This window comes from Chiloscyllium plagiosum, unplaced genomic scaffold (assembly GCF_037043375.1).
Source record: "Chiloscyllium plagiosum isolate Xiang-an unplaced genomic scaffold, Cpla_swu_hap1 HiC_scaffold_10, whole genome shotgun sequence".
In the NCBI taxonomy this organism is placed as follows: domain Eukaryota; kingdom Metazoa; phylum Chordata; class Chondrichthyes; order Orectolobiformes; family Hemiscylliidae; genus Chiloscyllium; species Chiloscyllium plagiosum.
This window is the reverse complement of record NW_028270148.1, coordinates 47,694,495-47,709,379: the sequence shown is the minus strand read 5'-3', so window position 1 is coordinate 47,709,379 and position 14,885 is coordinate 47,694,495. Positions and strand designations below refer to the sequence as shown.

Genomic DNA, 14,885 nt, shown 5'->3' with positions numbered 1-14,885 from the left:
ATTCCAAGAGCAGATCAGAGGCGAGGAATTCTACGATAAGTAACTCACTTCCTGTCTACCCACTGCCTACCCGTTATCAACAAGGCACAAGTCATGGCTGTCATATAATACATTCCACTTGCCTGCATGATGCATCTCCAACAACACTCAAAAAGCTTGACACCATCCAAGAAAAAAAAACAGCCAATTTGACAGGCTCTCCATCCATCAACTTCAACATCCACTCCCTCCACCAGTGACCCAAAGTGGCAGCAGTGTACACCACCTACAAGATGCACCCACAAAGTTTCCTCTGGTACCACTCTTCCAAGCCACAACCATCTGGAATGACAAAAGTAGTAAGTGCAAAGGAACACGATCACTTGAAAGCTCCCCTGCCAAGCTATCCTGGTTTGGAACTATATCAGGGCAATGTGGACGGAATAAATGCTGGCCTAGATTGTGACATCCATGCCCCATGATTGAGTGAAAAACCACACAAGTTTTTTTTTAATTTTGTATGTCAGTTTTGTCTGAGCAATTTTGGTCATTCACTGTTATGTAATGAATTCTATTACTGGTCAAAGACTCCAAAATGTACATATGTAACCGTTATGCAATAACATATGTTTAAAAGAAAGCTTTGAAAAATATTGAAATGAAACTTGTGCATAAAGCATAAACCATGTTGATCAAACAATACAAATTCATTAAAAAATTTCAGTATTCTTACAAATTTTACAATATGAAACAAAAGCATCTTCGTTTTCTCTTTGTTCCAAAACATTTTTGTCTTGTTTCTTTTAATTTATTCAAACAAATTGATTCAACCCAATTTCTTCCTAATACAATTATACACTGGGCAAAGGCATGAAAAGAAATAAAATTCCCAAGTAAAAATAATTTCAGTGATGTAAAATTGATAGTCTATGTTTTGAATATGGGCAACTGCCCTCTCAAACAAATATGTCAAATTATTTTTTAGACTCACACCTGCAACTGGAAACAAGATTGGTACTGACCTCTCTGAGCTGTTTTTGACATGAGGGGGAAGGTGCCAGTTAAGATGCTTTCAAATACCGGATCTGGCAATTCTGTCTCGAGTTCCAGGGCATCATCTTGTTCCCACCACGGAATGATCCCTGCGATACCACATGCACCACCAGGTTCACCCTCAAAAAACCAGTCACTTTGCTCATCATCACCTTTTAGAAAAAAAATCAAGTCTTAAAACAAGTAAATTTAAATAAAATTGTATAATAAAAATATTACTTAGCGAACAAATAAGCAATAACTTGACATGTGTCTGTTTTCTAAGATTTTCAAAACATCCATGAAATACTTGTTTTAATATGCTGAGAGAAATAAAATTTATACTATTAAAATCTCTACATACAAGCCAAAATGACTGAAAAGAAAGGAGCAGCATGAATAAATTAAATGATAAAACAGAAAATATTGGAAATACTGAGTGGATTAGACAACATCTTTGGAGAGAACCAAAGATAGAATCTCAGGTTTAATATTCTTCATCAGAATCCAGGAGGGACAGAAGTGTCATAGACTTTGAGCAAGTGAAAGGTGGGAAGAAAAATAAAAGGCAAGGTCGTGAAAGAGTGTTGTTATGAAGCCAATTCATTCTTAATATGTTCCAATTGCCAGGTAATCAATGGAACACTGCAGACTGCATGTCAGGACCCAATGTAATCTTAGACACTGCTGACGCAGTGAGAACTGCCTGGGAAATTGAAGACTTCAACAGACATTTCCCCTGTCTCTTGGGCTAAAAAGACAAAAGCACTAACATTGAGGCTGCCACTGCTGAAATAATTAATCAGGAAAGTTGTTTATTAAAAACCTAGTCAAATCCTTAGTAACAATTAAACTGTAACCCACAGCTCATTGCAGAAACCTCCAATCTTCAATTACACTTCCCCAATTTTTAGTTCCCAGACACTCAAAAATCACCCCCTTGACAAAACTAACCCAGACCCTACACAACTCCACTTTCCCTTCCCCATACTGCTGCTTGCCTGAACTGCCAGCAGCCATGACATCCTTTTCACCAGTGCCCTTACAACCCTAGGACACAGCATCATCCCTCCACTATCAGGCTTGATAACAAACTTGCCCACTCAGCCACCTCCCCCACTGCTGCAAGCTGCACACAATTTTACCACCGCCCTCTACCTACCCCAAGCACTCCAACGCACTAACCTAGCACACCATCTACCTAGCATCCTAACTCATTAACTCACTGCCACGCTAACCCCATATTCATTTTACACACTCAGTCTTTCACAACAGCTGTGAAAATGTCGGGCTGTGTCACTGGACTTTTAAATTTCAAAATCTCAACAACTTGCTGCAGAAGAGATTTGACTATCCTTTGTTATGAACAGCTCCACTGATTTCAGCCATGCTTTCCATTTCTGAAGGAGCCAGGATAAAAATTTCCTAATGAAATGCAGACCTCATTATAGACATTGCAAAATATGAACTGCCACTCGTCAGAATATCCAGGATAACTTTCTTTAAGGATTTATATTTAAAGAATTGTAGATAGTGATTCATTGGGAGCACTGAGACCATACCTGTTTATTTAACAGATCACTGAGAAGGTAATGAATCACATTTTTAATTAAATAAAAAGTCAAGATTGCTACCGGCTGGATTTACTAGAAGTTACACGTCTGAGCACCTTGTGGTCATCAGGAGCTGTGGTATTTTTGGTATTCGTGGGAATTCAGTTGAGCTACAGCAAGTTGCGAGAGAGAGATACTACCCAGCTCATAGAGTCATACAGCATGGAAACAGACCCTTAGGTCCAATACATCAATGCTGACCACAATCCCAAACTATACGAGTCCCACCTGCCTGCACTTGGCCCATATCCTTCCAAACATTTCTTACTAATATACTTATCCAAATGTATTTTAAACGTTATATTAGTACCTGCATCTACCACTTCTTCTGGAAGTTCATTCCACAACCTTTGCCTTTTTGAGAAAGCCCTTTTGGGCAGATAACTGAAACACTGATCTAGTTGATCACTGATCCAGGCCCGCTGTCAAGGAAAGGCCGCCAGCATTCTCAAAGATCTATTCCATCCTGGCAATGTTCTTCTACAACCTCAACCATCGGGGAGAAGGTACAGAAGCCTGAACATACATACCAGCCAGTTTCAAAACAATTTCTACCCTACTGTTATCAGAATACTGAATGGACTCACAAACTCTTAACATTCGCCTGTACCTGTGTTTTTGTTTTTGCTGCTGTTTACCTATTATTTACTTATTTATGCCACTTAACTTTTTTCACTTAAAGCTTTTCACTGTGCCTCGGTACACGTGACAATAAATTCAATTCAACTCAATTCAATTCAATTGTTCACCTGAAATGATTTTGAAACAGTCCTTTTTGACATTTCCTGAATGAACTGTCTGTGAGGATCTTAGTGACAACTGACTTTGCTGTGTGACATCCAATTACATAGAAGGGTGACTGAAAATTTCATACCTGATCTTTTTTCCTTCAAAAACTAATAATTGTTGGCTAAAATGTTTTTTTTTCCACCCAAAGTCATTCAACTGCAGAGAAAATATTTATTTTGTTCAGCCACCTGTGTGCAGGTGTGCACACGTTGGGTTATTTAGAAGGGGAACTTTTTATAATTTCCAAATTTAAATTGTGTGTTAAACTGATTTTCATCTTAGTTGAACTTTTTTTATTTTATAGTAAATGAACAATTTTATTGATTAATAAAGATATCCTGATTGATGGATTTTTAAAATTTGGGAAACAGCTGTGAGGAAGTGTACTCATGGTAACTGTGAGTGAGAGAAGAGGCAGCTCTGATGCAATTATCAATGTACCAGAAAATAGATAGAGTGGGCCCAAGTTGGAGTGGAACAAGGAATGCAACGTGTCCAAAAAAAGGAAGGTACAATGAGGACACATGCAGGTTCCCAGAGCAACATGTTTTATTTAGAGGAAATGAATGGAGTTAAAGAATAGTTACTTACTATAAGAATATGCTCAGCCAAATATTCAAGGGTGGCATGGTGGCTCAGGGGTTAGAATGGCTGCCTTCCAGCACTAGAGACCCAGGTTCAATTGCGGGCGAATGTCTGTGTGGAGTTTGCATGTACTCTCCATATCTGCGTGGGTCCTCTGGGTGCTCCAGTATCCTCCAACAATCTAAAGATGTGCAGGTTAGATGGATTGGCCATGCTAAATTGCCCATTATGTCCATGGATATGCAGGTTAGGTGGATTAGCCATGGGAAATGCAGGGTGAAAGGGACAAATTGGGAAGTGTGGGACACTCTTCGGAGGGTCAGTGTGGACACGATGGGATGAATGGCCCACTCCTACACTGTAGGGTTCTATGATTCGATGATAATTGTAGCGTTGGATGAAATCTTGTTGGGCCTCCATTCGTGGAAAAAGCAGGGAGCTCCTGGATTATCATGGTCGGAGATGAACATGTAGAGAGAGTGGACTCTTTCTTTGCACTTCCTGACATCCCTATCTCTATTTTTGGTAACATGTTACCAATTATATTTCACTACAAATCTAAAGACTCACACTTATTTCCTCACACTCCGCTTCCTGTGAGGACATTATTCCATTCCCCAGTTCTTCCATCTGTATCATCTATTGAAATGATTCAATCTTTCAAACGAGCACTTTAGATACATTTTCATTTCTTTCTCAAACAAGAATGTTCCTCATTCAGCAGACAAAAATCTCAATCCACGTACTGCAGTTCAATCATCTAAGGCCTCCAAAACTTCTTCGAACAAACCAGCAATTTATTTATTCACTAGTTAATCTAGTGTACTAACTGCTTACAATATAGTCTGCTCTATACAGGGGACACCAATTGCAAACTAGACAATGCTTTACAGAACACCTCCGTCCTGTCCACAAGCATGACGCCAAGTTCCAGTCACTTGTCATTTCAGCTTGCCACCTTACACCTACTTTGTGCTTGCCATTGGTATTTCAATTCTCTACTGGCTTTTACCATGAGTTTCTTGCCTTTCGACATATGTGTGTTCACCTTGCCCCCACTCCAATCATTCTACACTTGGCCTTTCAATGAATCTTAATGAAAGCTCGAGCAACAACACCCCATCTTTCAACTCAGCACTCAACATCCTTCTGAACTCAATGCTGAGTTCAACAAATTTTGGATCATTTCAGCTGTCTCCATTTTGTTCCCTTTTAACGGTTTCATTTTTTTTCTGGTTTCTTTATTTACTGACTTTCCATTCGGATTTAGCAATTCAGGTCAGACCTAGGAAATAATTTTTTTGGTTCACTCCCTTTGACTTTTGTACTTTTAAGACTTCTGTAATTTTATTTCTCCTGCTTCCCAACTTATCACATACCTTCCATTTTGTTCTACCTCCCTACATTAGCAATTTCATTTGCTGAACAGCTATTACATTTCTATCTTTCTTGAGTTCCGATGAAAGTCATCAATCTGAAACATTGGGCAGAATTTTGCCAGTTCCCAAACAACATGGGCAGTGGTGAGTCATTTGGGAAAATATTGGATGAACAAGAAAAAATTCTTTAAGTTAAGAAAAAGAAACTATTTTGCACATCTAGATGAGAACCTCACTGGTAAGTGGTGAGGAGCCTATTTACATGCATCAACGTCACATTATTACGTACTTGGGCTTCACTGGGAGGCAACTACACTGCGTCGATCCTCAACATGAAAGTCTGCATCGGTATTTGGCATCTACAACCTACCAAAATCTTCGCTAGCCATCAATTTTGGTCAAAATTCCTCATCTTTGGGCACACTTCATATACAATAATCACTTGCACCCTCCATTCAAGGAGGCCGACAATGGAAAGACACCAGCATCACCACATCAGTGCAGCACATTTCTGACTTGCTAATATTACGGTTCACCACTTCAATATTGCAATTTGAAATGTAAGATGTCATTGAGCCCCAATGCTTCTGCCAGGTCACTGTGTGTACAAGGACTGATATCTATCTTACAAATCAGAACAAAGTATATCACAGGATCATAGCTTGCATTTTTAGCACTCACTCACTTTGTGACTACTTGGAAACTCACAGCATTGGTCTTGCCAAGCATTATTATGCACTGTTCTCTTATTCAGAAAAGGCTCACAGTGCTTATTCCTTGCCTTGTCACACATGTTAGCACAGAATCAAAGCCAGGTAGCTTTTCATATGGGCCAATGATCATTCAAGGTGTGGACATGTTATTATACAACACTAGGCTACATCAATGTCACATCCACAGCATGTGCCAGCAGCATATGTGACAAGCACACCCAATACACTTCAACCAAATGGCTGCGGCATAACGTCTAAGGGTAGTATTCCTCAATCTAGTACAGGATCTTGATCAGTGGGTTTCACCACAGCAATCAAAGTCTGATCTCAGTCCATGGGCTTAGATATGGTCAGTTGGCTTTGGGTGTACATGTTAAAGACTGGGTATCATTACAGTGTGGAGTGGGGTCTTGACCTATAGATGCAGCACAACAAGATGGGAATTAGGAGTAAGTCAGTTGCGGAACTGCACAGAAATTAGTCACGAGTTGATCATTCGTCAGCCAGGCTGGCATTCAGCGTCAGTCAGAAGAAAAGTCCTGTGCATTAAAAATCAAGGGGTGGTTACAGGGCTACTGCTTTGGTGGACATGTTTGGCAAGTTAATTGTGGGGATTAGAGGCAACATGCTGGGATGCAGAAAGGACAATAATTGTGGACAAGTGAATGAGATGACAGCATACTAGAGGGCATCTTAGAGGGAAGGTGCACTATGATGGTTAGCAGATGGCTAGTATAACTGAGCCAAAGACCTGTATCTCAGGAGATAAAGTGAGGGGATGAAGACTTCAATGAAAGAGATGGGTAGGAATGTGGGGAAGCTCAGAACTAATGGGGTTAACAGGGAATGTAAAGAAGAAGGGAGCATGAAGGTTTTCATTTTTTATTGGGAGGGACAGTTATCTAGATTTTCAGAGACATTCTGGCACTCACACTGGGATGAACAACCTGTGTTGCCTTACATCTTTATCTGAATGCAAATGTGTAGTGAAAATGAAAAATAGCTCCCATCATGGACTGCACCAAGGCCTGGAGCTGCTTCTACCTCATATTGAACTGAAAATATTTGACAACATAGCCTATGTACAATGGTGCCTTTTTTGGGGTAATGTGGGGGTTGGGGTTGGAGTGGATGTAGAAGCAACAAGCTTTCAATAATCTTTCTGCAGTTACAATCTCCTATTGTAATTGCATGACAAGGTTTGTGCTACATACATCAGAATGAGATTTTATGTCAAAGGTTCACGTACATGCACTCCATGCTCCTCCGCATCAGAGTTGTCATATTCCATGTTTGTGGTGACTAAGGAGCAGTTTTGTTTTTCATATTCACCACACTGGTTTATTGGAACAGTGATCAATGCCATTGGTCAGTGGAGGCTTTATCATCAATACGGCCACTGCACAATGAAGGCACAGAGACATTGAGGAAGAATTGATGTCAGTAAACCCAGGATCAGAGAAACACCTCTGCAGCTGCCAAACAGCCTCCATGTGAAGAAGTCACAACATAAGGTCGTTTCAGGATGCAGAGAAGGTACAGATAGCACAGAGTCTATTGTTCTCAATGTCATTTCTTCTAGATGAGTGAGGCACGGTGCTATTGCCAAATCAGGATGACCAAGGGTACAGTTACAGAACTGTGTCATCTACTAGAATAGGATGACCAACATGAAGAGTTGAACAGCAATCCCATTGTGGTGACCATCAAGGTGAGAGTTGTGCTAAATTTTTTTTATGGGACTGGTTGCTTCCATGAATCTAGTTGGGACCTATGTGGCATCTCTTGATCCTCAACCCACAAACTTATCGCAGTTATTACTGATGCAATTTGTACCTGTTCACACTGCTTCATGTCATTTCTACATTGCAAAGTCAATGTTGCAACTCAGACAGTAGGTTTTGCCAACATAGCTGCCTTACCCAGATTTAGGATGCTGTAGACTATGCACATATTGCATTGAGAGCACCATAGACTAATTAGTAAAATTAGATTACATGGGATTCAGGGAAAGGTTGCCAGTTGGATACAAAACTGCCTTTACGATAGGAGACAATGGGTGCTGGTGGAGGGTTGTTTTTCTGACTGGAGGCCTGTGACCAGCGGTGTTCCACAGGGATCAGTACTGGATCCACTTTTGTTTGCCATTTATATAAATGATTTGGATGAGAATGTAGCAGCCATGATTAGTAACTTTGCAGACGACACCAAATTTGGTGGTATAGTAGACAGTGAGGAAGGTTATCTCAGATTACAAAGAGATCTTTATCAACTGGATCAATGGGTTGAGGAGTGGCAGATGGGAGTCTAATTTGGATAAATATGCAGTATTACATTTTGGTCAAACAAACAAGGCAAGACTTATACAATCAATGGTAGGGCCTTGGTAGTGTTGCGGAACCGAGACACCGAGGAGTTCTAGTACATAATTCTTTGAAATTTGCACCATATGTAGACAGAGTGGTGAAGGCAGCATTTAGCACACTTGGCTTCACTGCTAAGACATTTGAGTACAGGAATTTGGACGTCATGTTAAGGTTGACTCACAGAATCCCTACAGTGTAGAAGCAGGTCATTCAGTCCATCAATACTGTCCAACAGAAGAGCATCCCACCCTGACCCAATCCCCTATACTATTCCTGTATCCTGTATTTCCCATGGCTAATCCACTTAGCCTGCAAATTCATGGACATAATGGGGCAATTTAACATGGCTAATCTTTCAACTGTGGAAGGAAACCAAAGCACCTGGAGGAAAACCAAGCAGACATGGGGAAAATGTGCAGACTCCGTACAGACTGTCACCTGAGAATGGAATCGAACCTGGGTCCCTGTTGCTGTGACACAGCAGTGCTAACAACTGTGTCACTGTGCCATCTGGCACAGGATGGCGATGGGACCGCTTCTGGAATACTGTGTACGGTTCTGGTCACCCTGTTATAGAAAGAGTATTACTAAACTGGAGAGGCTACCAAGATGTTGCTGCCAATGGAGGGTTTGAGTTATAAAGATTAGCTGGGATTTTGTTTACTGGATCATAAGAGGTTATAAACATTATAGAAGTTTATAAAATCATACGGGGCATAGATAAAGTGAATAGCAACAGTTTTTTCCCTAAGGTGAGGGAGTTCAAAACTAGGGGATATATTTTTAAGGCGAAGGAGAAAGATTTCAAAATGACATGAGTGGCAACTTTTCCTTTTACAGAGTGGTGGATGCAGGTACAGTTACAATGTTTAAAAGAATTTGATAAGTATGTGAATAGGAAAGTTTTGGAGGGATATGGACCAAACCCAGGCAGATGGGACTAGTTTAGTTTGGGAACATGGCCAGCATGGACTATTTGGACTGAAGGGTCCATTTCCATACTGTACGAATGTATAAAATGGTTATGCTCGATCAGTGTACAACTCACTGGTGATCATCAGTACCAATCTTAGAATTGCACACCAGGTACCCTGGAAACTGCTATGATGCATATATCATTGACAATTCTCAAATTCCTGCTTTATTTTGAGGGTCAAAAGCATTACAAAGATTACTGGTGGGAGTCAAGGACTATCCACTGCGATGCTGGTTGATCATTCTGGTATGCAACCCCTGACTGACGCCAAATGTAGATACAATGCTGCCCATTCTTCTACAAGGGCCATCATGGAGTAAATGACAGGCCTCCTCAAGACAAAGTTCCGATATTTGAATCGGTCTACAGTTGCCTTGAAGTACACTCCCAAGCAGTGTATGCTACATAATCTTTGGTGCTGTGCCCTGTACAACTGAAACAGGCAAAGAGAGAATGTGATGGAGTTGAAAGCTGGGACAGCAGCAGCAAACGTCCAAGAATGAAGATGAGGACATTGAGCAGGAGAAACATCACCTTCACTACGGCAAAGCAATCCAACATAGGTGCAACAACTAGCCAGGACTTAACTGACACCAGCTTCCAACAGATGAGAGTTGGATGAAGTCATTGTTCATTGACTATACATCTGTTGTTGCTCTAAAGGCAATCAGCCCTTGTTTACTCCCAGGAGCACATACAGTTTCTTTGTCGGTTCATTTCTCACTTGTGTTTTTTATTAAAAGTTAATATTAATAATGTCAGACTCCCACATTCAACAGTGAAAAGATATTATGTTACATCAGCCTTTAAGGAAAGAGTGGCGGTACTAACAGTAGGCTAGCCTACATAGCTTCAATTTGCAGCTAAAACAATAGTTGAACAGATAGCTGCTGATATGAAGAGACAATATTTTTAAAATGTGAAATCGTATTTGCAGGGAACTGTCATCTGTGGCACCAATGTGCCATGAGACACTTTGCTGTGTCTCTCAGACTATGTCTACTGTGAAGAGTGGCAACATTTGAACTGGAGCATAACTGGGCATGATGTATAGTGTTAGGAGCAAAAAACCTCAAGTCCTAGAATCAGTATGCATCTCCCCACTGGTGAGCGCAAGATAGCATAAGTGTGGCAATGTAGAAGGTGGGCAGTGGGAATTGCATGAGATAACTTGCTCCAGCTGACAGAGAGAACTCTTCAATGAAACTCCCCAAAATTGATACTTAGCTGATTTTTTCAGAAAAATCAACCCATTATCTCAGTTTCTCTCCACAGATGCTCCCTGACCTGCTATTTTGTGCATTTTCTTTTGCGAGATCAGCTTTCCATCATTTGCAGTATTTTTCTGTTAATTGATAATTGAGTCATTATCAGTTTGCTAGTTATAATCATTTAATTTTAATTCTTTACCTGCTTGTTTTAATTGATACCTTGTTTGTAAAAATGTACACAAATATTTATTATATATCACACCACTGCTGAGATAATTGGAAAGCTAAGATTTTCTGAACTTGAATCTTTGAGGAAGGTAAAGTACTATCAATAGTCATTGAAGTGCTTGCAGTCTCACTTTCAAGTGTACTTTACTGTTTTCTTCCAATTTTTTTTAAGATTAGATTCCCTACAGTATGGAAACAGGCCTTTTGGCCAAACAAGTCCACATCAACCCTCTCTGAAGGGGAACCCACCCAGACTCATTCCCCTACCCGATTTTTACCCACCGACTAATGCACTTAACACTATGGGCAATTTAGCATGACCAATTCACCTGACCTGCACATTTTTGGACTGTGGGAGGAAACCAGAGCACCCGGAGGAAACCCACGCAGACATGGGGAGAATGTGCAAACTCCACACAGACAGACAGTCGCCTGAGGCTGGAATCAAACCCAGATCCCTGGTGTTGTGAGGCAGCAGTGCTAACCACTGAGCTACTGTGCCACCCTCAATGAAAACTGAGGGTGGCACGGTGCTACTCTCTGAACTGGTTTCCTCCAAAGTTGTCATCAAGTCTCTTCAAAAAACTCAAAATCCTAAAATGCACATGCAGATTTTTAAAAAAATATCAAAATGATGATGCTCCCTTTGTTTATTCTTCAAAAATGCTTCATATGCCTTTAGACTACACTGTATGAACATTAACAAGATAACTGAGGTCTGTTAATGGGCTGTTTGATGTCCTGACCCATCTGCCAAATAATGTGTAAATTTTTATTGTCATAATGAAAGGTACAGTTCAAATATGTGCTCCAGTGGATCAGGTTTATGTAGTAGCAGCTGCAAGAATAAGCTTATACTGCACAAAGTTAGCAGCTCTCAGGCAGTACAATAAATATTCACATACCTGTTCCCTCACAGCTGCAAACTGATCTCTCTTGTTTCTGAGATCTTCTGTTTTTGTTTCAGATTTTCACTAACTAGTTTTTGTTTTGCTTTTCTCCATCATTTGAGTTGTCTCAACTGACCTCAAGACTCTGAACTAGGAAAGAAAATATTGCCTTAATCATAACAGCACCTAGCAGGATACATAAAAGAGTGAATATCAATATGGACAGAAGCAAGGTGCAGAATTTTGTGGGCTTATTCCCTGATAAAACAATAGGATTATTTGAGGGTCACAGTCCAACTTATTTATCGTTCAAGGAATGTAGATGCCACTGGCTAGACCAGCATTTATTACCCATCCCTAATTGCCTTGGAGAAGATTGTGGTGAGGTGCCCTCTCAAACTGCTGCAGATGTTGGGGTATAGGTTTGGAAAGGAGTTCCAGGATTTTGATCCAGTGGCAGTGAAGGAATGGTGATAAACTTCCAAGTCAGGTTTGAAAGATAGGTTGAACAGTTCTTATTGATCTTTTTCACAATCTTAATTATTGACCCAATAGATCCAAGAGTATTCCCTAATCACCTTGAATCCTGTGACAGTGAAAACCAGAGAGGCAGTTTGACATGAACATTCCAACATGATGTCACTTTTAGCAAATTAAACTCCTCACACATGTATCCCCTTGCCTGGGAAAATTCCTCCTAAGATTTTACTTGCAACTGACACTTTGTTAAAGCTCATGTAAATCATACGAGCAATAATAAAGAACAATAGGGTATCTGTGAACTGTTCCCATCAAGAGGCAGTGCCTCCAGGAGGGAATAAAATTATGAGACAAAAGTGGTTGCAGAAGAACCAAGTTCATCCATTTCAACTATGGAATTTCACTGAATAAATTCACCGAGCCTGCTCTATCATTTCTTACAATCCTCTTGCCCTTTTACTTTGCTACTTATTTGGTCTGATCTGTACTTACATTGCTCCCTCATTGATGCCACATCTCCCCTGTTGATCTCCAAAATTTCACTCCTTACACCTTTGTCCTAAGGCACTTCTTTTAAAGAGAGTTTTCATTTATCCTCTGGTTTAAAACATTTTCATTCTGCTTCTTGTCCTAGCTGCATTCAAATTTGTAAGCCAGTCAACATGCAGACTAGATACCAGGATGAAATTGCAAGCTGTGATATCAACAATGAATCTTAGATTCAGCTAGATACATACACTTTATATGATATGTAATTGTAAAATATCATCAATGCAATGAAAATCCAGAATTCATAACATAACACACTAACAGAAGAGATTGCAAGAAATGGAAAATGTTCAATTGGTGTAGCTACTAATGTCCTGATGTTGTCATCAAAACACATAGTTGGGAAAGTGCATAGATACCTGCATTATTCATATGATCATGCTATGCCCGACCTGCAAATACATTAGATGATGCAGAAATTGTCATAAGGCCAGCCAGCTGCACCTCATTGAATGAGTTCTGATTGGGGCAGTTAATGTGGTCCAATCAGACAGCCCTGGCTGAAATATAAAAGGATAATGACACTCTGGTGCCTGCCTCAATGTGAGGCAGTACTATAGTCAACGATTGTCTATGTGTAAATAAAAAGGTGACTTGATGACACGATACTGGCCATTGTAGAGTAATTTCACACAGAGTCCCTGAAGTAGGAACATATTCCGATCACCCTGCTAATTCTCATCGCTGCTGCTGCTGAAAGAATATGTGAAGCAGAGAGCAAGTTGTAATGCAATATTTGAGTTTCTGCTCCTAAAGGGAAAAAAATAAATTTCTTCACTACAGTCAGAATAGACTACTTTCTGACTCTGCAATTTGAGACTCTTGCAATATTTATCCTAACTCCTCTAAACTGAAAAGCCAAAGCGGCTTAAATGTTTAAAGAAACATTTACTAAAGAAAGTGCATAAAAACTAAACTAGGTGGAAGCATGCCTTGAAGGCAACAACCCAAGCGTAAGGTCACTCATTAATTAGCTGTAAGCTGTTCTACATGTTCCATATCATAAAAATCAGTGAAGTTTTGAATCCCACATCAGAACTTAATATTGCTTAAGGTCAAAATTTATATGATGTTTGGAAATAGCTACACAACTACAGCATTAGAATAGTAAATTAAACTTTTAGAGAGTTAGACAAGTACCTGTTTGGTAGTACAAAACTTGAGTTTTTTTTTTCATTTTACTTTTTCATTTTTCACTCATCAGGACAATTCACAAGAATGCCAATTCAAGGGAAAGCAACAGTGCATGTCAGGAGTGCTGATTGCTCGAGGCAATGCCAGGAAAAATGCACCCGTTAATGCAATTGATTGTTAACTGACAAGGTTTGTTTAAAATTTAAATCAGGCATGTTGACTCTTGATAATACCGGGCATGATTCTCAAATGAACAAGCTGAAAGAGACACACCACATGTACAAACACAAAGAAAAACAGAAAATGCTGGAAAAACTCATTAGGGTCTGGAAGCATGTGGAGAGAAAGAAAAGTTAATGTTCTGGGTCCTGTGTATTAATATGGGTCACTTTAAGTGCATCCAAAGGTATCACATTGTGAGTTTGACTGACAATCTTAAAATTGATTATCAGCATAATTCCTCACACACAGATTCAGAATTATCCAGCAAAAACTGTCTGATTGCAGAATTGGGCCCTGCATTGCAAGTTGCGCAAGCATGGGCTGGTTGGGTGTGCTTAGTACTTTGCTTGGTACAAGGGAAACATCTTATCCTAAAAAGTACTAAGGTGGCCACTCTTAGCCTCAAAAATCATCTGCTTTATATTACAGTGGAAGGTTAATAAATTACAAATATTTGGACAACAGGTGAAACTAGCCATTTCAAGTTCCTACTGTCCAGTAAAAGAATAGTACTGTCAAGCCAAAAAGACATTCCACCTGTAATTCAAATGGGTAACAGGATATATGAAATTCAGTGTCAGGGTAATATCAAGGATATTGACTGCACATCTCAAAGACTGGTAAATAGACTTTATATGCAGACAGTAAGAGCAGGTACTCACGTTGAGCCTGCTTTAACTCAACAAAACAGGTGATAGCCACTCTGATTCATTTCTCACCACAATGGCATGACTAATCA

At 39.9% G+C, this 14,885-nt stretch overlaps 1 protein-coding gene across 1 annotated transcript in view; it reads right to left on the bottom strand.

The window, feature by feature from the left end:
• Positions 1 to 14,885, bottom strand: part of gpatch2 (G patch domain containing 2) — a 304,781-nt gene that overhangs the window by 257,704 nt on the left and 32,192 nt on the right. Inside the window, 1 exon segment of the mRNA XM_087991317.1 lies at positions 1,002 to 1,184. Coding sequence (XP_087847443.1) covers positions 1,002 to 1,184 — 183 coding nt within the window.